Source organism: Ursus americanus, chromosome 33, assembly GCF_024610735.1.
Source record: "Ursus americanus isolate L20-20 chromosome 33, mUrsAme1.1.p, whole genome shotgun sequence".
In the NCBI taxonomy this organism is placed as follows: domain Eukaryota; kingdom Metazoa; phylum Chordata; class Mammalia; order Carnivora; family Ursidae; genus Ursus; species Ursus americanus.
The window spans coordinates 30,300,807-30,325,289 of record NC_142159.1 but is presented as its reverse complement, the minus strand read 5'-3'; the positions used below and the strand labels follow the sequence as shown (position 1 = coordinate 30,325,289).

At 62.8% G+C, this 24,483-nt stretch overlaps 1 protein-coding gene and 1 long non-coding RNA gene across 6 annotated transcripts in view; one reads left to right on the top strand and one right to left on the bottom strand.

The window, feature by feature from the left end:
• Positions 1-649: 649 nt before the first annotated feature.
• TTLL10 (tubulin tyrosine ligase like 10) overlaps positions 650-24,483 on the top strand; it is a 35,880-nt gene continuing 12,046 nt past the window's right edge. The window contains exons 1-9 of one of the 5 annotated variants that reach the window (XM_087858570.1): positions 654-10,688; positions 17,270-17,335; positions 19,834-20,237; positions 20,893-20,973; positions 21,049-21,184; positions 21,320-21,438; positions 21,622-21,754; positions 23,097-23,182; positions 23,486-24,146. In XM_087858570.1, coding sequence (XP_087714696.1) covers positions 10,381-10,688; positions 17,270-17,335; positions 19,834-20,237; positions 20,893-20,973; positions 21,049-21,184; positions 21,320-21,438; positions 21,622-21,754; positions 23,097-23,182; positions 23,486-24,146 — 1,994 coding nt within the window. In that variant the 5' untranslated portion in view covers positions 654-10,380. Of the gene's footprint in view, positions 10,689-17,269; positions 17,336-19,833; positions 20,238-20,892; positions 21,185-21,319; positions 21,439-21,621; positions 21,755-23,096; positions 23,183-23,485; positions 24,147-24,483 lie in introns of all 5 variants that reach the window. The other 4 variants (XM_087858572.1, XM_087858569.1, XM_087858573.1 and 1 more) reach the window with 4 other exon arrangements.
• LOC148107254 (uncharacterized) lies at positions 15,928-23,266 on the bottom strand. The gene is made up of 4 exons (XR_015722780.1): positions 23,134-23,266; positions 22,560-22,647; positions 16,679-17,327; positions 15,928-16,312 (listed from the first exon to the last, which is right to left on the bottom strand). It is a non-coding gene; the product is annotated as an uncharacterized LOC148107254 (long non-coding RNA).

Below are 24,483 nucleotides of genomic sequence, written 5' to 3'. Positions count from 1 at the left end.
GCTGAGCAAGGAGCCCAATGTAGGACTTGATCCCAGGACCCTGCGATCATGACCTGAGTCAAAGATAGACACTTAACTAACTGAGCCACCCAGGTGCCCCTCAGCTACTTTTTAAAAAAGATTTTATTTATTTTGGGAGCGCCTGAGTGGCTCAGCCAGTTAAAGGGGCTGACTCTTGATCTTGGCTCAGGTCATGATCCCAGGGTCCTAGGACCAAGCCCCGCTTCAGGCTCCCCGCTCAGTGGGGAGTCTGCTTGAGGATTCTCTCTCTCCCTCTGCCCTCCACCTGCTCCCTCTCTCTCTCTTTCTCTCTCAAATAAACAAATCCTTTTTTTAAAAAAAAAGGGTTTTTTAAAAGATTTTAAGTAATCTCTACGCCACATGTGGGGCTTGAACTCAGAGCCCCAGGATTGAGAGCCACATGCTCCACGGACTGAGCCAGCCAAGCATCCCTCCTCTTCAGCTACTTTTAACCTGATGTTAACCCTATCCATTGAATTTTAAATTGTGGTTATTATAGGTTTTCATTTCTAAATGTTTGTTTTTTTAATTGACTATATAATTTTTATAAGTTCCAGCTGCCTGCAGATACTAAACTTGTCTTCTTTTTCTTTTTCAACGTAGTAATTTTTTTTTTTTTTTTTTTTTTTTTTTTTTTTTGGTCTGTGTCTGATAATTCCAACCCTGAGGTCACAGCGAGTCTTCTTGATCGCTGTTCTTTCTGCTGGTTCTTGCTTTGGCGTCTTATATTCTTGCATGCCAGGTTATCTTTGTGTGTCAGTCATTGTACTTGAAAAATTATTTGCAGGAATCATTTGATGCCTAGGGTGAAGGCAACTTGCCAGTTTGTTTTTCTTCTGCCAGGGCCCTGCCTGCTCTAGGACCACCTTGACTTGAGAAAGATCCCAGCACTTGAACTGGGCTGTGCTGACACCTCCTCTTCCGTGGAAACCCTGGGAGTGGAAAACTCCAGCTCTCTGTGGGGAGGGTGTCCTGTTAGACCCACACCCTCACTTAGTGGGGACTCTGGGCTTTCACTTCTGTCCCCCAACAGCTCAAGGCTGTCAGAACAAAAACTCACATCTGACCTCACAGAACAGTGGCCTTTGTGCACATTTGCCTCTCAAGGTGACAATTTTCCTTTGGTTCCTGAGATGCCTCTACCAGTTCCATGGCTCACCAAAGCTTTAATATGATAACTTAGCGTTTTGATTGTTTTCAGTGAGTGGTTTGGCCTGAGAGCCTCTGCCTTCCGCTATCGCCAAGAGGCAGCCCAGTGCCGACCACATTCCCCTTCATGAGGGTCTCTCTCCTTGGTTTTGGGGCTCCTCACACTCCTTCTTGCTCCTCTGTCTCCACTGTGGGCCTGTCAGTCGCTTCCCAACCAGGAATCCTGGGACTCCTGCTAGCAGGACTGTGGCCTCCACTCCCACCATCGACAGGAGACACCAGGTGTATCTCCTGCCCAGGCTCTCGGCTGACTTCCGACAGCCAGAGTGGACTCTCCACTTGAAAAACTCCAACTCAAATTCCACCTGCCCAATCAGAAACATCAGGGTGTCTGAGCTGAAACCACTGGACACTGGGGAAGAATGTTCTGAGTCCTCCCCAACCTCCAGATGTTGGGATGCCAAGGGCTCTGTCCTTAGGCTCCTGGTCTCCCCCTGCGCCCACTCCCATCCCATGGCACTAGCACACTGACCCAGAGTGTCTTGCACTCCAGTGGCCTCGTGGAGCAGAGGCTCTGAGAACACACAGTGGCCAGCTGCTGACAGGCTGGGCCAAAGAGGTCTGAGGGCTGACCAATGGATCTGACACCCCAGAGGCCTCCGGGGACCTCAGGGACAGTGGCTGTAGAGGACTGGGATGGGGTCGTGATTAGCACTCAAGAAGTAAGTGGACAACCAGGATCAGGAAAACAGCGACCTGGCAGAAGGCCATGTGTAGGAACTATGGACATAGGTTTTCAGACTTCTGGTGTTATCCAGATGCCATAACCAGGTGTGGCCTTCAGGACAGTGGACACAGGGACAACACAGATGCTTCAGGGTCTCAGGCAGAAGGGGTCAAGGTCAAGACTGAGTCAGACTGCAGGAGTATGCATCGGAGTTGGGGAGGCCTATGGGTGTCACTGCCAGGCCCTGCCTGGACAATGTGGCGTGAGATGGTGGTCCAGAGCGGGACAGTGGGGGAAGGGGTGGCCAGGACTTTTTCAGGAGATTTGAAGAGGGGTCCCTGGTGTGGAGCTAACCTTTACCCCTTCTGTGGGCAAGTGTGAGGCCCCCTGTCATGACCAGGCCTGCAGCTTGGCTAGGCAGGGCTGGAGAGGCACCTGAGAAAGGAGCTTTCTGGCTGCAGCCCTTGTCCTCTAAGCTTGGAGTAGCAAGCGGGTCCCTGGGCCCTTGGGTCCCTGAGAAGAGCCAGGGCTTGAAGGCGTGGAAATAGATCAAAGGGCAGGTGAAGAAGGGCCCCCTCTGTGCAGCGTCTAATTAGGGCGGGCCCACCTGCCTGTACCAGACTGTGCTTCCCTGTCAGCACAGCAGGAGAGAGCCCCTGGATCAGGGGCAGGAAGCGGGGCTGCGGGGCGGGTCTAGCGGCCTGGCTGCTACAGCCCCATCCTGGCGGGAGCTCAGTGGCCCCTGCACAGCCTTCTGCTGAGGGGGGCAGGGATCCCTGCTGCATCAGACAGCTCTGAGTGGGAAGGGGGTGGCGCGGGAGCTGGGGAAGACACCCCTGGGAGGCCCTGAGGAGGCAGAGAACCTCCAAGTCTGAGCCCCAAGCACTAGGGTCCAGCTCTGCTGGGTCTGGGACTTGACCTTCTTCCCAGTTTCTCCACACGTTCTGGGGCAGTGCTGAGGGGCCCCCTCCCCCATCCACACCAACACCCCTGAGAGAGGTGAGTAACGGCGTTTGCCCTCTCTCCTCCCATGAGGGGCGCTGACCCCAGGGCCAGCTGCCCGAGGAGAGCAGATGTGGGCTGGCAGGTGGCCCCCGGAGTCCACCTACACCTGCCCCCGGTGTTTGCTCTGCCGTGGCCAGAAGGTGAGTCAGACCGAGGAGCCTGGAGCCGCAGGAGGGGCCAGCATGTGCAGAGGGGCAAGAGCCCGACCCAACCAGAAACGGAGGGACTCGCACAGGCGTCTCTGAGCTTGGGTCCCCTCGGAGCCCAGAGCTCACTAGGTGCTAGGAGATCCCCCCCCCCCCCGCCCCCTGAGTCCAAGGCTCTGGAAACTCCAGGGCCCTCCCCCTGCCCCAGCACAGTCCTGGTGGGATGACAGTCCCCTGGCACTGAGGTGGGGCCTCCGCATCAGCCTAGTTTCCAGGCCAAAGCTGGGCCGTAGGGGTGCGGAGACCCTGAGGCCATCTGTGGCTGGCTGCCATGCAGGAAGTAGCCTGGAGCCACAGCACAAAGGCCCTTTGTCCTGCCTGCCCCACCCAGGCAGGACTTGGCAGCAGCCAGGGCCGGGGGGCTGGTGGCTGGGCCCCCTCAGGCCAGGTCTGCCACCAGCCTGTGTCCCCAAGCACGGGGGTGGCCTTTCTCGCCCTCCCAGGTCAGACCTCCCTGTCCCTGGAGAGCCTGTGTCTCCTGTCCCACCCCATTCACGCTGCCATGGCAACGTCCGCACCCAGCAGGTGGGCCGGGCCGGAACCTTTGTCTGGCGGCCACTGGTTTCTCCAGTGATCCTGGCACCTGCAGCTGCCTCCCTCTGGGCCAGGATGGTGTGCTGTGTGGGGCGGCCCCAGGCTGATCATTCAGGGCTCGGACACCTGGTTGGCACCAGCTGGCACAGCCACCATGGCTCTCCCCTTGCAGGAGGCCACAGGCTCTAGGCCCGGCCCCACTGCCCCCCATCCACATGTGTCCTTGAGGGGTGGGGGCGTGCTGCTCCCCAGAGAGACCTGTGTGGGCAAGAGTCCCACGCCTGCCCTGCCGGCACCCCTGCACGGGGCAGGAGCTGGGATCTGGCTGCAGCCAGGAACTGGTGGCAGCCCAGGGCTGCTTGGTTAGGGGTGAGAGCCCCGAGCACACGGTCGTGAAGCCATTCGTTGGCAGAGCTCAGAAGCACCCGGGGGTCCATGGGATCCAGCCGTGTGGGCAGCGGCTGTCCGTGAAAACCATAAGAGCAGAAGGAACGTCCCAATTGACCATTTGTCTGAAGCCAAGGGATGCAGTGCGTGGGAACCCCACTCTTGGGCCCCCTTTCCGGCACAAGGGGGCAGACCATTCAGGTTTCACCGTCTGACTTTGGGTCACTTTTGCTCTTCTTGGGACTCCAGCAGAAGAGTGTAAGGAAAACAGTGAGTGGTCAGTGCAGGGTCAGAGAGCAGGTGCTCAGCCAGACCAGGTCCTTCCTCTTCAAAGCGATGAGCCAGCGGAGACAGTCCACGCAGCTTTTATCGGCCGAGGGCCCCCTGGCCGTGCAGCAGAGCACCTCAGGGCCTGCCTGCCGCACCTCGACCCCCCTGTGAGGGAGCTGGCCTCCCCTCAGGCAAAGCTCAGCTGCTTCTGGGCCTTTCCGCTCCCAGGCTGAGCGCAGTCCTCAGCCACCCTGCTTCGGCCCATGGGGGTGGCCTCTCAGCAGGACAGTGAGTTTGTGTCGCCCTTGTCCGCAGCGGGAGAGAAGCACGTGCGGAGGTCTCTCGCACGCCAAGGGCCGGTCACAGCACCCTCTGGCTCCTCGATCAACCTCCTGCAGGAAACTGTGTGGTTGTTTCACTGTGACTCAGAGCTCACTGTGGTCCGGGTGTTTCTGAGGGTGTGTGAGCATTAGAACGGATGGGAAAGTACAGCATCCCCCCGCCCGGCCGACAACAGGGTCAGAGTAGTCAGACCGGGCAGGCTCCCCTGCAGTAGCCGCATAGGCCAGAGGCAGCCGCCACCTGGGCCGGCAACTTGGCGGAGGCCTGCCTCCCTGCAGGTGCCCTCTTCCCCAGCAGGTGACCGTCCCTGTCCCCGAACTCAGCCCAGAGTCCTTCCCTGGTGGTCCCAGACATCAAAACTGAGTGGGGACCCACCTGGTCCTCACCACATCCTGGCACCTGGGGCTCAGTGAACACTGGCCACAGCCTCCTCCAGACACCCCTCATCCTCCTGGGAGCTTCTGAAATCCGGCAACACCACGCCCGCGACCCCCAACCCAACATTTCTGGGTAGAGCCGCGTGGTTCTGACGCACGGTGGCACCGAGCTGCTCTGTGACCGAGTCAATGGGGCAGCGCGTGGAGGGCAGGGTGTGAGCCTGAGACGGGGGTCAGCGGCGAGCAGCCCTTCCTCCCATTCCCATCCAACGGCAAACATGTCTGGGTTGTTAGTGAGCAATGGCTCAGTCTCCCCTAAACACAGGTGCCAGAGGCCAGTGTGTTCTGACCCCACCCCCACACAACACAGACACCTTGAGTGAGCGTCGGGGGTGGGTGGGTGTCCTGACAATCCCGAGGAGGGGTGTGCCTGGTGGGTCCCCCTCATCAGCACTGCCCTAGGGGCTGGAGGTTGGAAGACTGGAGGGTCAGAGGTCACTGATGCTGCAAGGACTGGTTTCCAGAGGCCCTGCCAGGGGGTCAGGGGAACCAGACCAACCCCTGGCTGCCCCTCTGGAGGTGAGGGAGGAGCCCAGCCCCCACAGCCCTTTGGGTCACACCCCTGGCTGCCCCTCTGGACGTGAGGGAGGGACCCGCCCCCACAGCCCTTTGGGTCACACCCCTGGCTGCCCCTCTGGAGGTGAGGGAGGAACCCAGCCCCCCACAGCCCTTTGGGTCAGGAGGCCAGGCTGAGCTGGGCTGAGGGGTGGACTCAGAGCCCCACCCAAAGGGTTTCAGGGTCCTACACCAGGACCCCAGTGATCAGGCCCATGGGGACTCCTGGGCAGAGGGTGGGGGTGTCGTGCCCCCCTCTGGGACCCCCAGGGCAGTGGGGACAGGAGGCCAACAGGGTGGCGTCAGGGGACAGTGCCCCCTGGAGTGGTGCAGCCCTCAGGGAGCCCTCCATGGCAGCCACTGACTCTTCTGGGCATGTCCACTCCTAGAGGACAGGCTTTGGGTCTAAAGACCAGGCCTTGGACAGAAAGATGAGCGCCACAAAGCCCGGATCCTGGGGTGGAGCAAGCCGGAGAGCCGGCAGCCCGGGGGACAGGCCCTTTGTCATTGGGAGTTTACAGTGGAAAACAGGTGGGCCCTTTGGGATCTCTGCTGCTGGTGCTAATTAGCTGCGTTTCATTACGGGACCTTCCACTGGGAGCGTCCCCGAGTCACTTCCCGAAACTGGACTGGGGCCCTGTTCCTCCCCACCCTGCGGCCATGGCCCCCAGACCCTTCCAAACCCCAGTGTGCAGTCTTGCGTCCCTTAGCTCAGGGCTTCCAAAATGGGGGCGTTCCAGGGGTTTCCATGGCCTCAGACCCCGGACCAGCCCCCTACCCTGCAGGAGAGCCCTTCTTCCCGGCAGCCTGTCTCCTCCAGCGTGTGGGTCGATGTGACACATGCCCGCCCTGTTCTGCGGCCTCTTGCCCTGGGGTGTGTCTGGGGGCACACAGGGAGGGGTTCTGAGAGACTCAGGCAGAGGAGACCCCCTCCATTGCTGCCACAGCTTGGGGCTGGGGGCCAAGAGCTGAGAGGGGCAGGCCCAGGCTCGGCCCTCTGTCAATGGGAACCTCAGCCCCAAGGGGCAGGGGGCCACCGTTGGGGCCACCGCTGGGGCAGAGCACAGGGTGCAGGGTGTGACCTCACTCGCCCCCTCCTCGTTGGCGGGCGGCGCCGCCCTGACTCTCCCAGCTGCCGGCTTGCACACTCCTCAGCAGCTCCTACAGAAGCTTTCCTCCTGGTTTTTGTTCGAGCTGGGCCCCGGCAGCGGCGGGCGAGGCGGGCGAGCTGGGCGAGGCGGGGGCAGGAATGTGTGCGGGGCCTGCCGCCCGCCCTGCCGCTGCGTCACGTCGCTGCCTCCCTCCTGGCCTATGGGAGCCCGGGGGACACACCTGTTGGCGGCCAGGAGCAGAGATTGGTCGGCAGTGAGCAGGCACCTGTGTGGGGCGGGGTGAGGCCCTACATGTAAGGCGAGCCCGGGGCCACCGTCTCTTCCCTGCCTGCCCTTCACAGCTGCAGAAGGACCCGCCACGGCCTCCATTGTTCCCCGGCGCTCTCAAAACTGCCCTGAAAGACCAGGCCAGCTGTCCACCTGCACACGCGTGGACCTAAGTTCTCCTCTGTGAGGAGCCTCCGCTGAGGGAGGCAGGGAGCTGGGCTTTTCCAGGAGGCAGGCAGCCCTCGCTGGTCTCCAAGCCGCTCCAGGTTTGGGTCTTGGCTGGGGGCAGGTTGGGCAGGAGCCAGATCTGGGCCCCAGGCTGTTCACCACGGGCTGACAGGTATTTGGGGTGACTGGTGCCAAAGCTTCTCTGATGTCTGTTCTGAGGCCCGGGGGGCCCTGGGTGCAGGGACAGTGGCGGACATGCCGGCCTGGCTGCTAGGCTGGGGTCGGGAGCGGCCTCCCCCCTCCTCCTCCGGGCGCGGAACCTGTCTGGGCAGGTACTGCGGGAGGCGGAGGTGCAGGAGGTGCAGGAGTCGGGGAGGCCGCTCGGTGGGGAGAGTCCCCCGAGTGGCTGACCCAGAGAGGACGGGGCGATGGTGGCAGCTGGGCTCAGACGCGGACAACGGTGGTCCTTGGCGTCTGAGGAGGTGGGCCGCCCGGGCCGAGCGTGCTGGGTGTCGGATGCGGAGCCGTCTTGGGCTCACCGGGCTGTGCAGGGTCTGGCGGGCAGGAGCGACCAGGCCGCGGGTGTCTTCCAGCCCCCCAGAGGGCGGCTCAGGGTCACCGACTAGGGCGCCCTCCTTTCACCTGGTGACGGGAGCTTCTGGAACGCTCCCCCATCGGCCACTGATGTGACGGTTCCCGAGGTACCGTGTCCCCTCAGAGCCGGGTGTGGGGCAGGACTTGGGGGCCGGGGCCCAAGAGCGCCCGCGGCCCTGCCGGTGGCTTTCTGGAGTCTGCTTTTGAAGGGAAGGCCTTAGCTCTGCCGGAGGCCGCACCGGCGGCGGTGGGAGCTTGAGGCCGAGCCGGCCTGGCCTGGATTCAGGCTCTTTCTCACCCACCCGCGTCTGAGGCGCCAACAAAGCCGGAACGGCCTTGGAGGAGGTGTAGGCCGGGCCCTCGCCGACACCGTTGCCCACGGTCAGATCCCGGGCGGTTCTCGAGCAGCCGTGATCGCAGCACGCAGAGCCCGCGCTCCGGCGAAGTGTGGCCCGCGTGGCCGCGCACACCGGGCTCCGAACTCGCGCGTGGCTAGCACGGCGGCTCCCCCGCCACGGGCTGTTCACCGCCTCGCGGTCCGGGAGGTGAGAGCCTTGCTGTGATGGAAAGTAACTGTCTGCGGCATAAGACAGCGGTCCTTGTCTCGCCCAACCAAACTCCTGGGCCGCAGGAATACGCGGTTTCAAGGAATCCAGTGGCAGCGTTTTAGGCCGTTTCAGGCTCAGCATCAGAAACAATAGGTAGGTTTGGTTTGCTTTGGTTCTTTCTAGTAGCGCAGCTGAAACGCTTACAAGTGGGGCCGTTGGCAGCAAGTCGGATCCTCCAGGATCCGTGCAAAGCGTCTCGTCTGCAGAAGTGCAGACGGCGGCTCAGCAGGACACGCGCCCGGGGAATCTGCCGACATTTTGGTAGTTCAGGAGCCCCGCGCGTCAGTCAGCGTGTGTCGGGTGCTTTCGGGAGAAGGGGAAAGGCCTGCAAAAGTCACCCACATCCCGAGGAGTCGGGTCGGCTCTCTGGTTTGCGCGCGCCCCAAGGAAGGGCCGAGAATCCAGGCCCGCCGTGCGGGGAAATGGCGGCCGCCGAGGAAGTGCCCCGCGTGGACACGGGCCAGCGCCTCGGCCGCCCCCCGCCCGGCCGCCTCTGGGCCCAGGCCGCCGGTGCAGCGCCGTGCACGGGCTTGGGTTTCAGGGCTTTGTTCTCTGAGCGGCCCTCAGCAGTGATTAAGGCCCGCCAGGCAGGTTAACCGGCAAGTCAGTTTTCACGCTGGGATCGCGTTCCCCACCCCACCCCGTGCCCGTGCGGCTGGGGCCCTCGGCAGGTGGGGCATTTGCTCCGCAGAGAGGAGCCTGGAGGGTGCCGCTCTGGGCCTCTTGATTCATTCCTGGATTTTTCCCAAGCTGCGCCTGTAGGGACAGTGATGATTAACCCGGCCCTGCATCCGGGACCGTGAGCCTGGCCTCCCTCCCTGCCAACCACTGAGGTGCTCCGAAACGGAGGCTTATTTTCACTTTTGGTATCAGCCCCTCAAACCTGCCGCCCCTCCTCCCTGCCCCAGGCACAGGGGATCTGGCTCTTGACCCCACGCTGAGCTGCGCTGGGAGGCCGAGCCCAGGTTCTGAGTTCAGGAAGAGAGTGGGATTCCATCCTGGAACTTGGGAGGGAGCATTCTGCTGCCCACCCTCCTGCCCCGGCTCTGACCGCGTGTCTGTCTGTGTGTCTGTCCACGCACCTCTTCACCTCCTAGGTGAGAAGGTGAGGGCTGACGAGCTGGTGGGCAGCAGACGGCTGGGGTGGCCTATTCGCCTGGGTCTCGTCCAGGCCGGCTCCGGGCCCGTGGGGTCTCCAGGGCCTCTGGTGCTCCTGAAGTAAGGCTGGCCCTGAGTGACCAAGGGCACTAGCGACACCCGGCTCTAGCTCCAGAGGCAGCACAGTGGGAGGCCAGTCTATGCACGGTGAGCTGGCTCCAGGGAGGGACACTGGGCACCCAGCCCCCACCACCTTCCCCTGTGGCCTGGCAGCCGAGAGTAGAGCTGAAATTTAACTCAGCTCTGAAAGTAAAGTTGAGACGGTTTCACTTAGCTCGGAGAAAGGTGGAATTGCATTCCTAAAGCACACTGATTTTACAGGGTTCGTGGGACAGACCTTGAAAGGTGAGGTATGGAGCACGGAGGGGCGGGAGGTGGTGATGGGGGCACAGGGCAGGCGTCTGACTGTGGGGTCCGCCCTCTCAGCCTGGACACAGTCACCTGGAGGGTCCGGGCTCCTGTGAAGCCTCCCCCCTTCCACGTGGCAAACAGGCATCTCCCCTATCCCCCCAACGCTGGGCCTAAGTTAGGATCAGGTCCTCTGAGAAATGTTGGCTGTTCCCGAGGACAAAGCTAGAGAACTGGGTGAACCCGGCCTTGGCCAGGCAAGTGGACACAGTCTTTGTTGTGGTCAGCCGGGTGGCCCGGGCGGGGGGGATCAGCATGGGGCCCACACCCGCTCCCTACAGCCTCTGCGGGTAGAAGGTGCCAGAAAACTTGAGGAGCTGCTCTGGCCTACGCTCCAGGTCCAGGTGCCAGGTGTAGCAGGCAGAGAAGAGAAAAGAGGAAGGATGGGACCCCTCGGTCTCCCCAGGGCAAGGGCCGGGGTCTCTCAGCTCCATGCAGGGCCCCAGGTGTGGGCACAGAGCCGCCTACTTCCTTGACCCCACTCTGAACTCCAAGGACTGGCTTGGCCTGTCCAGGCGTGGGGGAGTCAGGCAGGCGGGGCGGGGGCACTGGTTCTCATCCTGTGTTCTGCACTCGGGGGCAGGAGTGACTGCCGGGCACAGGCTGGGCAGGGCTACCCTCTTACACCCTCCTCCAGGCCCGGCGCCGGCTGACCCTCGGACCTCACGGCCAACAGCGGCCAGCACCCCAGGGCTACGGAGCAGAGGGGCGGGCAGACAGACCCATCTGCAACCTGGCTGGTGAGCGACGTAGAGGGCCTGGGCCTTGGGGAACTCCCACCCTGCTTGGTGGGGTGGGGGCTGAGGAGGGCCCCCAGTGCTGCCCTGCCTCGACAGCCATGTCCTGCTCCATCCTTGTCCCAACACCCTTCCATGCCCTTGACAAGGGCAGGAGGGGGCTGGGCTGGAGACAGCCGTTGGGGCGGCGTCCGGGAGACAGAGGCTCATTGTCCGGCCTCAGCAGCCCTTCTGGTCGTAGACACACTCTCACTCGCATTCGCCCGGACCCTGAGGGGGCAGGGTCCGATGTCCAGGCCGTTCCCCGGGACCTCTCAGAGTGAGGATCCCTCTGTGTCCTTGCCTCCTGTGGGCGGGACATCCTGGCCCTCCTTGGATGCCCACCCCTGGCCCAGAGCTGACAGCCCCGGGGAGCGGGCCGGGGCTGGCTGGGCAGGAGGTCACCTTGTGGTCCTGGCCTCTGGGGATCTCCTGGTGCTGCAGTCCAGCCTTCCCCAGGCTGGGTCCCTAGAGCTGAGGCCTGCCTGCCCCGTGGCCTCTCCTGAGCCCCACCCCTCTCGGACCTCTCCCCACCTCTGTGCCTGAGAGGACATGGCTAACGTCAGGCTGCAGGTCACCCCATGGAGTCCCTGGCTGGGCGGCCCCCAGACCCAACTGGGGCGGCCGTGGCCATCTTACTGGGCAGCATTGGATGGTGTCAGGTCTCTAATACTGCCTGGTAATGATGACGGCGGGGCCCTGCGCGCAGCGGTGGGGCCGCCCTCCCCCAGCCTGGCCCCGTGCAGATCCCCAGAGTCAGCCCACCCACCCAAAGTTCCCCCATCCCATCCTGCCAGGTGGGGCTACGGGGCAGAAATGTGACCCCTCCTCCCAGGCCTCGTGGCCCCCCAGCATGAAAGCTGTCCTGCAGCGGCGCGAGCAACCCCCTCCGCAGACTGATCCTGGATTAGGGCGCTCAGGCATCTGGGTCCTGCCCACAGCACCCGAGCAGATGCTGCCGCCACACCTGGCAGGTGTGGGCTGAGCAGGCGACAACAAAGGGCTCTGGAGGACAAAGGCCCAGCCTGGGATGGGCGGGCCACCTTGCGGACCAGCAGCATCGCCAGCCTTGGTCCTGGGTCTTCGGCCCCAGGTCTCCCTGCTCTGGAGAAAGCAGGGAGGAACGCTCAGGCCCCCGTACCCGGGTATCTTCACCCACTTCCACTGGACCCTGCCTGCCCAGGGGTGGGCACCAGCTGTCTGTCCCTGTCCTCGGGCCGAGGGGCACCTGGGCCTCTGTGGGCATCTTACCGGACAGTGCTGGATTTCTTGGCTTGACTCTAACACTGTCTGGTAACGATGTTCAAAGGTGACCCACCGCCTGCCCACCAGGAAGCGGCCTGAGGACACACCGTCCTGAGCTTCTGGACTCCAAAGATGGGCCAAGGCCCAGGGCTGGCTCAGGGATGGGCAGATGGCCTGTCTCAGCTCTGCAGTCCAGCCCATCGGGGGGGGGGGGGGCTGCCCCACTGGCAGGTGGGCGCCCCTCTGCTCTCCCACCAAGCCCAGGCTGGGGGCCCCTGGCTCCCTCCCGAGCAGAGTTCTCAGGGTGCTCTGATCCCTGGGAGAGACCATTAGGGTTAGGACGCAAGGCTGGAGAGGGCCACAAGCCCTGTCCTGGACGTCGACATTGTCCTGGGGGCCTGGCCCACACCCCCCAGCCCACACTCCAGCCCCACCTGCTTTGCTCCAAAGTGTCTGCCACGGCTAGACTCTGAGGGCTTTCAGCAGAAACGAATGTTGGACCCGGGTCAGCAGCCACGAGGAAATGCATTTTCTGGCTGATACAGAGCTGGCAGCAGGCAGCCCCCACCTTCCCTTCTCAGCCCCTCCTGTCCACCATCCAGGGTCAGACGTCCACTGTGGCTGTCCTAGGGTACCCTGGCCGGTCCTTTGGGAGCTGGCCCTGCCCTTAGAGGCCCCAGTCACGTGGGGCCAGCCATGGGCAGTGGCCTCTCTTCTCACACCAGAACTCTTACTCTACAAAGGGGAACTCGCTCCCGTGGTCAACCAGGGATGCAGGAAGGGCAAGGGTGTGTCTGGGTGCCCCAGCCCAAACCCACAGGCAGAGTGCAGTAGACATTTTGTGCTGTTTCCCAATGAGGACAGAGTCTCCCTCTCCCCCCACCAGCCCCCACAGTGTCGCAGTTAAGAATGGGAACATTGTCCGAAATCGGCGAGGCCAGGATGGCCCTTTGTTTTATCTTTTTGATCCGAAGCCAGGATGCCGGTCTCCAGACCTGCCCAGCTGACTTGCACAGGGGCGGCCCTTCTGGGCCCCAGGGAACCCCACCCTGCACTGGGTCCCAGCTGGCTTCTTGGGAGGGAGGAGGGGTCTGTCCGTGGCCTGTTATTCATTAACCAGACGAGAGCCATTCAGGAAACTGGCGAGGGTGCCGCGGTGAGCATACTCGGGGTCAAGTGCAGGGAAACCAGATCGCCCTCTCCCCAGCTACACCCACAAACGCACGCGCCTGGAGGTTGTGTGCTGGGGTCTGCAGGAAAGCCCTCCTGAGAGCTGCCCTGGGGCACTGCGGGTCCTGGGGGGCTCCAGCCAGACACCAGGTGACGGGCTTCAGGGGCCACTCTGCAGACTCGGGAGGGTCGGGCGTCTCGTGGGGGTCTCACTGCTTCCTCAGGTGCTGCAGGATGGGCAGTGCCCTCCCGTCCTAGAAGGGCCACCGACTCGAGGCCACCGGACCACCGCCTGCCGATGGGCGTCTTACCAGACACGGTTAGATCTGGGTTCTGTTGTCTAATACTGTCTGGTAATGCCGTTCATCCATGGCCTGACCACCACCGGAGGAGAGCCCCTGGAGGGACACCGGGTGGAGGGCGAGGCCCGTGCTCCCGTGGGCCCATAGTGCACCCCTCGTGTCTGTGCAGGGCCCTCCTCCGCCCCCATTACCCAGACTGGGGGGGGGAGCCCATCGTAGCCATAATGGATTATCTACATAATAAAGGGTGTGAGGTTCCTTGGCAGCTGGCTTCTGCTCATGCTTCTGTTCATCGCAGGTGCAAGGGTGGGTGGGGCTGTCAGGGCACTGAGGGTCTGCAAGCAGGTGAGGCAGACCGCGTACTGTTGGCACTGCCACGGAGCCAGAAGATAGCCCAGGGGTTGCAGTAAACCGCACCCCCCGCACCCACCTAGAACCCTCTCCAGGGAAGTGACCTCATCCCTCACCCCCTACAGGCCTGTACCAGGCGGGGAGGGGGGAGCCCAAGGAGGACAGACCCCCAAACCTCCAACCCAGGGCATGGCCGGCAGTGCATCCAGAAACCTCCCTGGGCCACTGTCTCCCCGACCCAGGCAGCACCAGGACCCTGCAGCCTAGAGCAAGAAGCTCGGGAAGGGGGTGAGATGGGTGTGGGGGGCGCAGGGCCCCACCACGTCCCCACAGGCCCATCTCCAGGGTTTAGGCAGTCAGCCGGGGAGCGCCCTCCAGCTGCCAGACCATCACCAGGGGGGTTTAAGGGCAGGCCGCCCTGAATCTTGGGCTGCCCTCAGGGCCCCACCCTGCAGCCCCCTCCCTGCTCCCCTCTCCCCTCTCCTCTACTCCCATGCACGTGTCCCCTGTCTAAAGCTATCCCCAAACCAAACTTCTTTTTTTTTTTTTTTAGATTTTATTTATTTATTTGACAGAGAGAGAGAGACAGCCATCGAGAGAGGGAACACAGGCAGGGGGAGTGGGAGAGGGAGAAGCAGGCTCCCAGCAGGGAGCCCATTGTGGGGCTCAATCCCAGGACTCCGGGATCACGACCTGAGCCGAAGCCAGACGCTTAACCACTGAGCCACCCAGGCGCCCCCCCAAACCAAACTTGTGATGCTGATCCATCCTCAGCCTCATGGCTGCCCCCCAGAATCCCCTTCCTTCCCCTGAGAATTCCAAGTAGAGGCTAGGGTCTGCGTGTGGCCCAAGTGCCCTGCAGCCAGAGTCACAGAGGAGGGGGCCTCTGGGGGCTCTGGGGGAGTTCCTCCCCACCTTCCCTCCTTCCGTTACCAAGTCTCTCCTGAGCACCTTTTGCAGACTCTCCCAGTTCTAGACACTGGGGAGGGGAGGAACGTCCCCGAGCAGGGGTAGCACCTGGTGATGAGACTGGGCAGCAGGACACGTCAGCCAGGAGGGCTGCTGGTGTTGGAGAAGCCAGAGCAGCCAAGAAGGCGGTGGTGGATGGGAGCCTAGGGGGTAAGGTGGCCCAGGAAGGCCTCTAGGAGCAGATGACCAAGTGGGGACCACGCAGACACCTGCAAGAGCCAAGCAGACGTAGCAGAGGCCAGGGGCTGCATGCGGCCAGACTTGCAGACATGCAGCAGGACTTCCGGCTGTCCCAGTGCCCAGGCAGCCCAGCCCAGTCCCAGCAAAGGCACAGCTCCACAAGCACTGCCGCAGGAGGGGAGCGGGGCCCTTCCCCCACTGCCCCGGGCCCTGGAGGGAGGGCTGGACCACCACCTCCTGCCCCCAGCACACACACACACACACACACACACACACACACACACACACACACACGGCTTAGAGGCCCCATCTGCCCACCTGCCCCATGGCAGGTTAATGATTGCCCTGCCTCGCTCCAGGCCGCAGATGCGCCGACGCACCCAGCCCCAGGCCATTACCATCGTGGGAAAGGCTGGGGCAGCACCCACACCATCCAGTTTGACGGGTTATGAGGCAGGCTTTTGGAGTTTGAGCTCTTGTGTCAGCCCAGGCAGGGGGCCGCCTCCCCAAAACCCATAGGGACCCAGAGTGGTGGGCTGCCCAGGAGCCTGGGAGCCTCCGAGGGGTCTGGGCCCCCAGAATTAATATGGGGAAGGGAGCACAGGTTTCCGAGGTGCTCAGGCCAAGGAGAAGGCCAGGGCCCCCCTCCCCCACACCCACTGCTGTCCCAGTGGGCCCAGGCTGGAAGGTCACTAGCCCCAGTCACTCAGTCAAGGGCTTGGCTGAAGGACCTCTCGGCCCTCCAGGCTGACCCATGGCCACCTCAGGACAGACAGTCGGAGACCACAGTCTAGCAAAACTGACTCCTGAAGCCCCCAGCGCCGGCCCAGGCAGGCGAGGAGGCTGGGAGGGCATCAGACTCTGTGTAGGGTCAGGGAGGCCTCCCCAGAGTGGGGTCACCTACAGGACACTCAGAAGGAAGGAGTGATTTAATGGGTGTGTGAGTCTCCTAGGGCCGCCCTAACAAATGACTACAAACCGGGGGCTTGAAACAACAGAAATGTACTCTCGCACAGTCCAGGAGGCCGGAAGTCAGAAGTCAAGCTGGGGGTGGGGGGCACTCCCTCCAGAGTCTCTAGGGGAGGGTCCTTCCTGCCTCTTCCGGCCTCCGGTGGCTCCAGGCATCCCTGGGCTTGTGACCACACCATTCCAGCCTCTGCCCCCGTCTTCACGGGGCTTCTCCCAGGTCTCCTCTCTCTGCCTCCCTCTTGTGAGGACGCTGGTCGTTGGATTTAGGGCCCCCCAGATAATCCAGGAGGATCTCATCTCAAGGTCCTTAATCACATCTGCAAGTACCCTTTTTCCAAGTAAGGTCGCACCTGCAGGTTCTGGGGCTTCAGACATGGACTCATTTGGGGGCCCCCTCCAGCCCTACAGGAAGGAAGTTAAGGTACCCTAAGCAGAGACACCCTTGAGACCCACACGAGACTCAGGCAACAAGCCTCGTGACTGGAAGGCAGACACCACATGAGAGGCGGGGTAAAGGGAGATGAAACAGAGCCGGTAACGCTTAGGGAGCACAAAATCCGTTATAGAGTCAGGTCCTGGGGTCCTGGCATGGGTGTCGGGATCTTCAGAAGGGTCGTGGATGACCCAGTGGAAGGTGCAAGGCCCAGGTGGGGGCTGTGTGCGCGACGCCCCTGCTCCAGCCACAGCCCCAGCCCCAGCCCCCACCTCCCACCGAAGGCCCCTGCCCAGCTCCCCACGGAGCCTGGCCTCCTGCCCCTCCCCGTCTACCTGCTTCCCTCTGGGCCACTGGGCTGCTGTTGCCCAGAGACGGTTGCCAGGCCACCACTGTTGTCTCCCCGGCAGAGGGCTCACACCACCTTGCTGGGCAGGTAAGAGGGACAGGCGGGCCACCAGCACCAGTCCTTGCTGGGCGTGAGGGCTGCGGCTGCTGTCCTGTGCCCCCTTCCCGCCTGGACACCAGGGACCCTGTGGGTTCTGTCAGGACTCTGCCCAGGAGCAGAAGGGAGACGAAGGAGGGTCAGGAGAGGGGCATCTGGCTGAGATGAGCCCCCTCTGCAGAGGGCCCACACCCCCAGCGCCACAGCGTGAGGGTCATAGACCCCCAGGCCAGGCCAAGAGGGGCGTGCCTTCTGGGCGTGGCGGCCCCTCAGGACGAGCCCCTTTGCCCAGGACTAGGTCAGTCTCCCCGGACCCATCCCCGAAGGGCATCCTCCCAGACAGCCCGCCCCCGGCCAGGAGCCCCCAGCCCATCGAACAATGTCAGCACCTCCCTAGCACCCCAGGACGACAAACGTGTTTTGGGAGAAGACGCGTGGCAGGACTCTGACGTCTCCTCCTTTTCTTGGACATTCTCTCCAGGTTCACCAGGGTCTTCCTTTCATCATACCGGGGTGCCGTTTCCTGCCGGTCTTTTTACCTGACCAGGTAAAAAGTTTATTTCAAAATTTACTCTAAAGTCGAGCTTTCCCCTGCCCCTGGCAGTGCTGTCCCCGCGTCTGCAGCCCTTGTGCAATGTCTGGTGGCCGTCCCTCATGGCCAGGGACTCCCCTCCCGGGACCCCGGTGATAAATGCGTCCCGTGAACATCTTTGAGCATAAAGCTTTGTTTCTGTATTTAGAATTACGTCCTTCAGAGAAACTCTGAAACGTGCAAGCACTAGAGCAGAAGGCTTGCGGAGCTGAGAGGTCCGACACCCGCACGCCACAGTCCCGCCCCTTACGCTCCCACCAGCCACCTACCAACACGGCCATTCACCACCTGCACACACACCCAGAGTCCTTTTCTTTTTTCTTAATCTTTGTTAGCTTGAATGACAAGGGACGGTAACTCGTGGCTTATTGAATTCTCTTTGTGAAAGTAATAAATACAGGTTCTCCCACTCCCATGAAGGGTTTCATAAGCTGAGACGGCATAAAGCACAGAGCCAATAGCTATCCATTTATATGGGGAGAAACCTTAGCATTCCCAGACCCAAAAATAACCTTTCTCAGGCCTTTCTGATCTCTTAGGGTACATCTTGCTAATGGATGCACAGCCTAAATCGAGATAATGCCCAGACGCTCACAGACCCAGCTCAGCGCTCTGGGGCTGGGTGCTGGCTGCCCAGGGCGGCCCCCAGCAAGGAGCTGGGCAGCCCCGTCCGGCCGCACACGGCCTCTGCAAGGGCTCGCTGCAAAACAGTTGAACGCCTCTTGCCCTTTCTGCCTCGTTCGCTAAAGCAGCCAGCCCCTCCGATTTCCTTCCGCAAGCAGGAGCGGGTGCTCACGTGGGTCTGCCCGTCACAGTTGGAGGCACGACTGGAGCTTTCAGGAAGCCAGGGTGGGGGGATGCCCGTGCAGAGTCAGGAAAGCCCCCTCAGACCGCAGCTCTGGCTCGGTCCTGCCGCGGCGCGGAGCTGTCCGTCAACTTTGGACGGCGGGGGCCGGGGGCTGCTCTCTTGCACACCGCCACGGCCCCCGCACGCAGTCTGCTCCCTCCGGAGCCAGCCGCCGCCCTGCTCTACACGTGCTTGTTTTCCCGCCGTCGCCCAGTCACACCCACACGCCGGCGCGCCCTCCTCGGCATTGTCACTGCGAGCCCACGTTGACACGTGTCCCATGTACCAGAAGCCCCCTGTCCTCACAGCGCCCCCATCGGGCTGCTGTCACTGCCGGCCCACGGTACAGGGAGGAGAGTGAGGCGCAGGCGGCTTAGCTGGACTGCCCAGGAATTTCCCCGGGTGCTCTGGCCGCGCCCCCTCCGGCCCCTCTCCTCTCAGGCTCCTGCCAGTGCTGCACCGGGTCCCCCGCGGATGCCGGCTTCACTCGGTTTCCTTCCCGCTCCCACCTTTGCGCTCTTCCTGCGCCGTCTCCTCGCACTCCCAACCCTCCTGTTGCACTGGTCACTTCCACCAGCCCTTCCGTACTCCGTGTCCCTCGTTCCTACCGCAGCCCACCCTCTTTCAGGAGTGACCAGTCTCCTGTGCACAAGCCAGCACCTTCCAGGGGCTGGCTGCCTTCGATTCCGTGTCATCCATCTCTCCCCTCTTCCACTTCTGTGGGCGTCTGTGTCTGCATCTCTGTGCGTGTGCAGCTCTCACTCACATGTGGGGGGCAACCTGGGGGCCGCTCGCTCAAGAGCCCTGAGGGGTGGTCCTGAACATTTGCATCTTGGGTGGGGGTCCATACCCCAGCAGGACTCCTGGGACTTGTTGCTGGGTTCTGGGAACCTAGTGGGAGGGGACCAGGGTCTTCTAGCCCATGCACGCACATGCATGCATTCTCCCTGTTTTCAGCAGGCTTGTGTCGCCCCAGCCATGCCAGGACGGGTCCAGCCCCCACACTCAGCCTCCCCCAAGGAACCCTCCCATTCTGGGTGGGCCAGGGCTTGGGGCAAGGGACTCTGGGTCGTCACACTCAGCCCACCCTTAGCCCAACCCCAGCCGCCAGCCCAGCTCCCATAATCATGGTGACAGCTATTCACAGTTTGCCCCTCTTCTGTCCTAAATGGGGACTAACGCATTTCTTAGGTGACCAGCTGGTTTGTTTGCAAAGTGACTGTCCTCTCTGGAGAATGAGCCGCTGTCACCTGGTTTGTCCTTTCTCTGCCCTGCCAACTCCACCGTGTGCTTCCTCTCCACTGCTTATCTTCTTTTAACCCTTCAGAAAGTCCTCACCTCCCAAGCAGCCCCCAAATCGGGAAGGACCCATCAAAGAATGGCTAAAACTCTCTGAAATGTTCTGAGTTGTCCCCTTGCATGGGAAAGGGTGCTCAAAAGGAGACATGGTCCTGCGGCAGGGCCCGGAGCAGCAGTGAGGATGCTGCCGGACACCCGACTGCTAAGCCCCACGTGACAGTGACACCCTCAACTCCAGGGAGGCACCCGCTTGGGGCCAGGGTGCCCCTCCAGGCCCCCAGAGACCTGACAGCGGCCCTCCTTACAGCCGGCACCACCGAGGCCAAGCATGGCAATGCCAGACAGACGGTCCCCGCAGGGAAAGCCTCGCCTGGGATAAACAGGATGCACAGATGGCCCTGCCTCCACGGGGCACCAGGCCCCAAGGTCACCACAGAGACAGGAGCCAGCCGCAAGCAGAAGCCCAAGTCCAGGATCCCAGGAGGCACCCCTCCCTGGGACTAGGACCACAGGCTGCCCAAAGGTCCCACAGAGGGGTGGGGGTGGCGTCTTCCCAGAGAAGCCCCCGCCCTCGCGTTCCCGTGCCTGCAGCCCGCAGCCGCAACCGCTTCAAACACCGTCGGGGACCACCCACTCGGACCCATGTCAGCGGGAAGAGAGGCAAGCGGTCCAGGATTGCAGGGGTCCGGGGGAGCCACACCCGAGTGCCAGGTGAATGCAGCCCTGGTACGGGCTCCACCCCCACCCGAGGCCAGTGCCTCCCTGGGGCAGGCGTCCCACCCCCAAGGAAGGCATTCCCCTGGCCAGACCACACAGAGCCAATCCCTGGGAGAGGGGCCAGGAGAAGGCCATGCACTGGGCGTGGGGCTCAGAACAGGCACAGAGAGGGGACACAGCTGCACTCCACACTCTGGGCATGCCCCCCGGGTGGGCAGCCATAGCAGGCACTGCCCTGCCTGCCGCAGAACCCATCCCCTGTCCAGGACAGGCCTGGCCTCATCTCCCCTGCCTGACGCGGGTCACCCATGACATCATGATAGACATTGTGACCCCCACTCTCCTGGGCACATCCCTGCACCATGTCTCCCCCCTAGCTCCAGCCTCACACCCTAGCCCTCCTCCGCACAGAGCCCCTGCCCTATTGGTAAGCAGGGACTCTGCCCACTCTAAGTCTGGCCCTAAATGATGATGACTCTCCCCTCTTGCCCAAGATAGGTTCAGGCCCGCTGGTCAGGACTCAGCCTAGGCTGAGTTGGGCCCAGATGGCTGGGGAGACTGCCCAGGGGCTGCTAGAAACCGGCAGGATGGCCAGACTCAGGATGGACACCTCTCCCAGCAGCCCCCTCAGACCGCACCCTGTTCACAGGCTGGGCCCAGGAGACACCAATGGGGAGCAGCCAAGAGGGACAGCTGCTGTGCTCACCAAGCCAGCCGGGGCGAGATGCAGGTGGGCTTGGGGCCGGGCCGGGGGACAGGACAGCCTCCCGCCAGGCCAGAGCCTCTGACCCCCACCTGCCCGCAGACCTCCTGGACGACACTGACGTTGCCCGGCCTCGGGCCACCATCCCGGAGAGGCCCCTGCTGGAGGGGGAGAAGCGGCCACACGGCGGCAGGCAGGGGCCCTGCTTCTACATCGGAGGCAGCAACGGGGCCTCCATGTGAGTGGGGGGCCCCCGGGGCCCAGCCCAGCCTCGGCCCTGCTGCCTGCGGCCCCCACGTCCCCTCCCCTGGCGTGCCCACCCGCTCCCCGGTCCCCAAGGCCCCAGGGTCACAGCGCTCCTGTGCCCCTGCAGAATCGGCTCCTACTGCAGGAGCAAGGGCTGGCAGCGCATCCAGGACAGCCGGCGCGAGGACTACACGCTGAAGTGGTGTGAGGTCAAGTGCAGAGACAACTACCACAGCTTCCGGGAAGGTAGCAGGGGAGGGGCCACGGGCTCTGGCCTGCAGCTGCGAGAGCCGCCTGGTCCAGAGCCGGGGGCAAAGCGGGGCCATCGCCCTCCGTGCGGGGAGGCGGAGGCCGTGGTGGGAGGCCGCGGCGGCCTGGGCAGCCTGGCCCCACAGCGCCGCGTGCCAGCCGGGACTCTGCCCACGCCAGGGGAGCAGCTGCTGTACCAGATTCCCAACAACAAGCTCCTCACCACCAAGATCGGGCTGCTCGGCGCCCTGAGGGAGTACTCCAGGGTTGTGAACAAGAGCCACAAGACATCATCACTCTGTGCCCAGGCCAAGTAAGCCTGCCCCCGCCCCCGCCCCGGCACCCACCATCCACTCACCACACACCCATGTGTCCTTCAGAGCAGCAGGACGCCACCCGCCCACCCCATCCCACCTGTCCTGTGAACCCACCCGCTGCCCTCTTCTAGGCCCCATCCCACCCATCCAACGTGTCCATCGCTGGTCCTGACCACCCTTCTTGGAATCCACCCACTCACCATTCTGTCTGCTCACCCACATCCACCCCAAACACCCGCCACCCACTGCATCCCCCTACCCCCACGGACTACCCAGTGATCTATACACACACCCACTGTCGTCCACCCACCCACCCGTTCCCCAGACCCTCCCACACCACTGTCCACCTGCTCCCCTCCCCCACCCACCACACAGCTGTGTCTTAGCCACTCAGCACATTCCTCCAACTATGTCTACTCATCTGCCTCTCCATCCAACCAGCTGTTCACCATCTGTCTCCCCCCACCCCCACCAGGCAGGAAGCTCACCCACTCACCTGGCCATCCATGACATCACCTTTACATCTACATGTCCAGCCATCCACCTCCACCCTACCCGTTCCAACCACCCTAACCTACTCCCTTCAAGCATCTACCTGTCCACTGGACCACCTGCCCGCCCACCTACTTCCATCCCAAATCCATTTATCCAATCACCCACCTGTCCACGTCCCCACCTATTCATTTCTCCAAACACCCCTGCATCCATTCTCCACACACTACTGGGTGGCCACTCAGGCCAGGCCCTTCCTCTGGGGCGCAGATCTAGAAAGGACACAGCACCTGCCCTTGAGGAGCTCACCTGGACCAGCCCAGGACACCTCGGGCCACAGAGGTAGATGCATCCAGCCCAGCTGGAGGAGCCATTCCACCCTAAATTGAAGGATGGCCTGGTGGTTGACAAAAAGGGGTTAAAGGACACCCACAAGCCAGGGAAAGAGGTGTGAACTGGGCTGGGGTGTTCAGGGACCCATGCAGACCATTCACTGCATGCTGGACACTGTCCTGGCCTGGGGACACAGCTCTGGACTGTCCGCTCACAATGACTGAGCCAGTGTGGGTTGGAGTGCAGTGGTGAGGTGGGAGACGGGCCAGCGTGTGGGTGAGGCAGCCTGCAGCCTGCAGAGAAGCCAGGTGTGCAAGGACCCAGACAAGAGTGCTCCCGGCAAGGGAACAGAAGTTGCAGAAGGAACGGCTGGGGTTGGGGGAGGCAACCAGCTTTCCAGTGGACACTGTCCTCCAGCTGCCCCCAGGTCAGTCCTCTGGTAAGGCTGGCTGGCCTAGCCTGCGGGGAGTGGACAGCCCTCCCTGTGTCCTCCCCACCTCCCTGCTCCCCCAGGGTCCTGAAAATGGAAGAATTTTTCCCGGAGACCTACCGTCTGGACATCAGGGACGAGAGAGAGGCTTTCTTCACTCTGTTTGATGGTGAGAGGCCACGGGACCCCCAGGCCTGTTTTCGGCCGATGGGTTCAGGGATGGACCAAGGACTGGGCTCGGTTAGGGCGGGGCCGAGCCCTGCGAGGTCGAGGTGGGGGCGTGGTCATGGAGGGGAAGGGTGGAGCTGGGTGGGAGATGGGTGGAGGGTCCAGGCTGGGCCTTGTGGAGGCGGAGCCTGGTAGGCGGCGGGACCAAGGCCGGGAGGGCGGTCGGGGGTCTGGGCGTGGTCACCCCGGGGCGTGGTCACTCCGGGGCGGGGCCAGACAGAAGCTCAGGCGGCGCTTCCTACAGAACATCAGATGTGGATCTGCAAGCCCACTGCGTCCAACCAGGGCAAAGGCATATTTCTGCTCAGGAACCAGGAGGAAGTGGCCGCCCTGCAAGTCAAGACGCAGAGCATCGAGGACGACCCCATCCACCGCAAAATGCCGTTCAGGGCGCCTCAGGCGCGGGTCGTGCAGAGGTGTTGGGCATGGGCACGGGGCGTCGTTCAGGGTGGGGCTGACCATCGGCCCCGCCGGTGCCTGGGAGAGCTGGTGGGGATCACAGGGCCCACACAGGAGTCCTCGGTCATGGAAAGCTGCGGTGCCCTCACCTGGGCCCCTGTGTTGCCGGCAGAGGTGGGGGTGTCACGACTCGTCCAGGTTGCAGAGGAGATGCCCCCCACCCCCCCACCCCCACACAGAGGCTCCCGGACATGGGGTTGGGACAGGCAAGCCTTGGTCAGTTTGTTCCCCAGCCTGGGCCCTGCCCCTCTGTTCTGCAGGAAGGCCAGCCTCTCTCCCATCCCCAGCCCAGCCAGCCCCAGCCTTCGGGCCTGGAGCCAGAGCCGACCACCCCTCCTTTGCTCCCTCTGCCTCTGGACAGAGTCCAGACACTCAGCCTCACACGGGGACATGGAGCAGCAGCAAGCTGGCCTCCGAAGTGTCCCTTCGGACCTCCCCATCTGCCAGTATGACTTCTGCCACGGCTGCTGCCTGAGACCCCTCCCCTCCCTTTGGCCCTCTGGGTCTTTAGACCTACGGCTCCTTCCACCTGGGATGTCTCCACCCTTTAGGGCCTAGTGTCAGCCCTCCCGCCTCCAGGAAGTCCTCCCTGCCCACAGGGGCCCACTCTGCTCCCACGCTCAGGGACCCTAGTGAAAACTGCACCTTGGGGGGAGCCCCAGACACGTGCAGTGGGCTGAGATTTAGGGGGCGGGCCACCCTTCCCAATTCCCTGACCTGTTCAGGCTCAGAAATGTCCCTTCAGAAGAGAGGGCCCACAGATCCCTGGGACAAGTGGTGCTG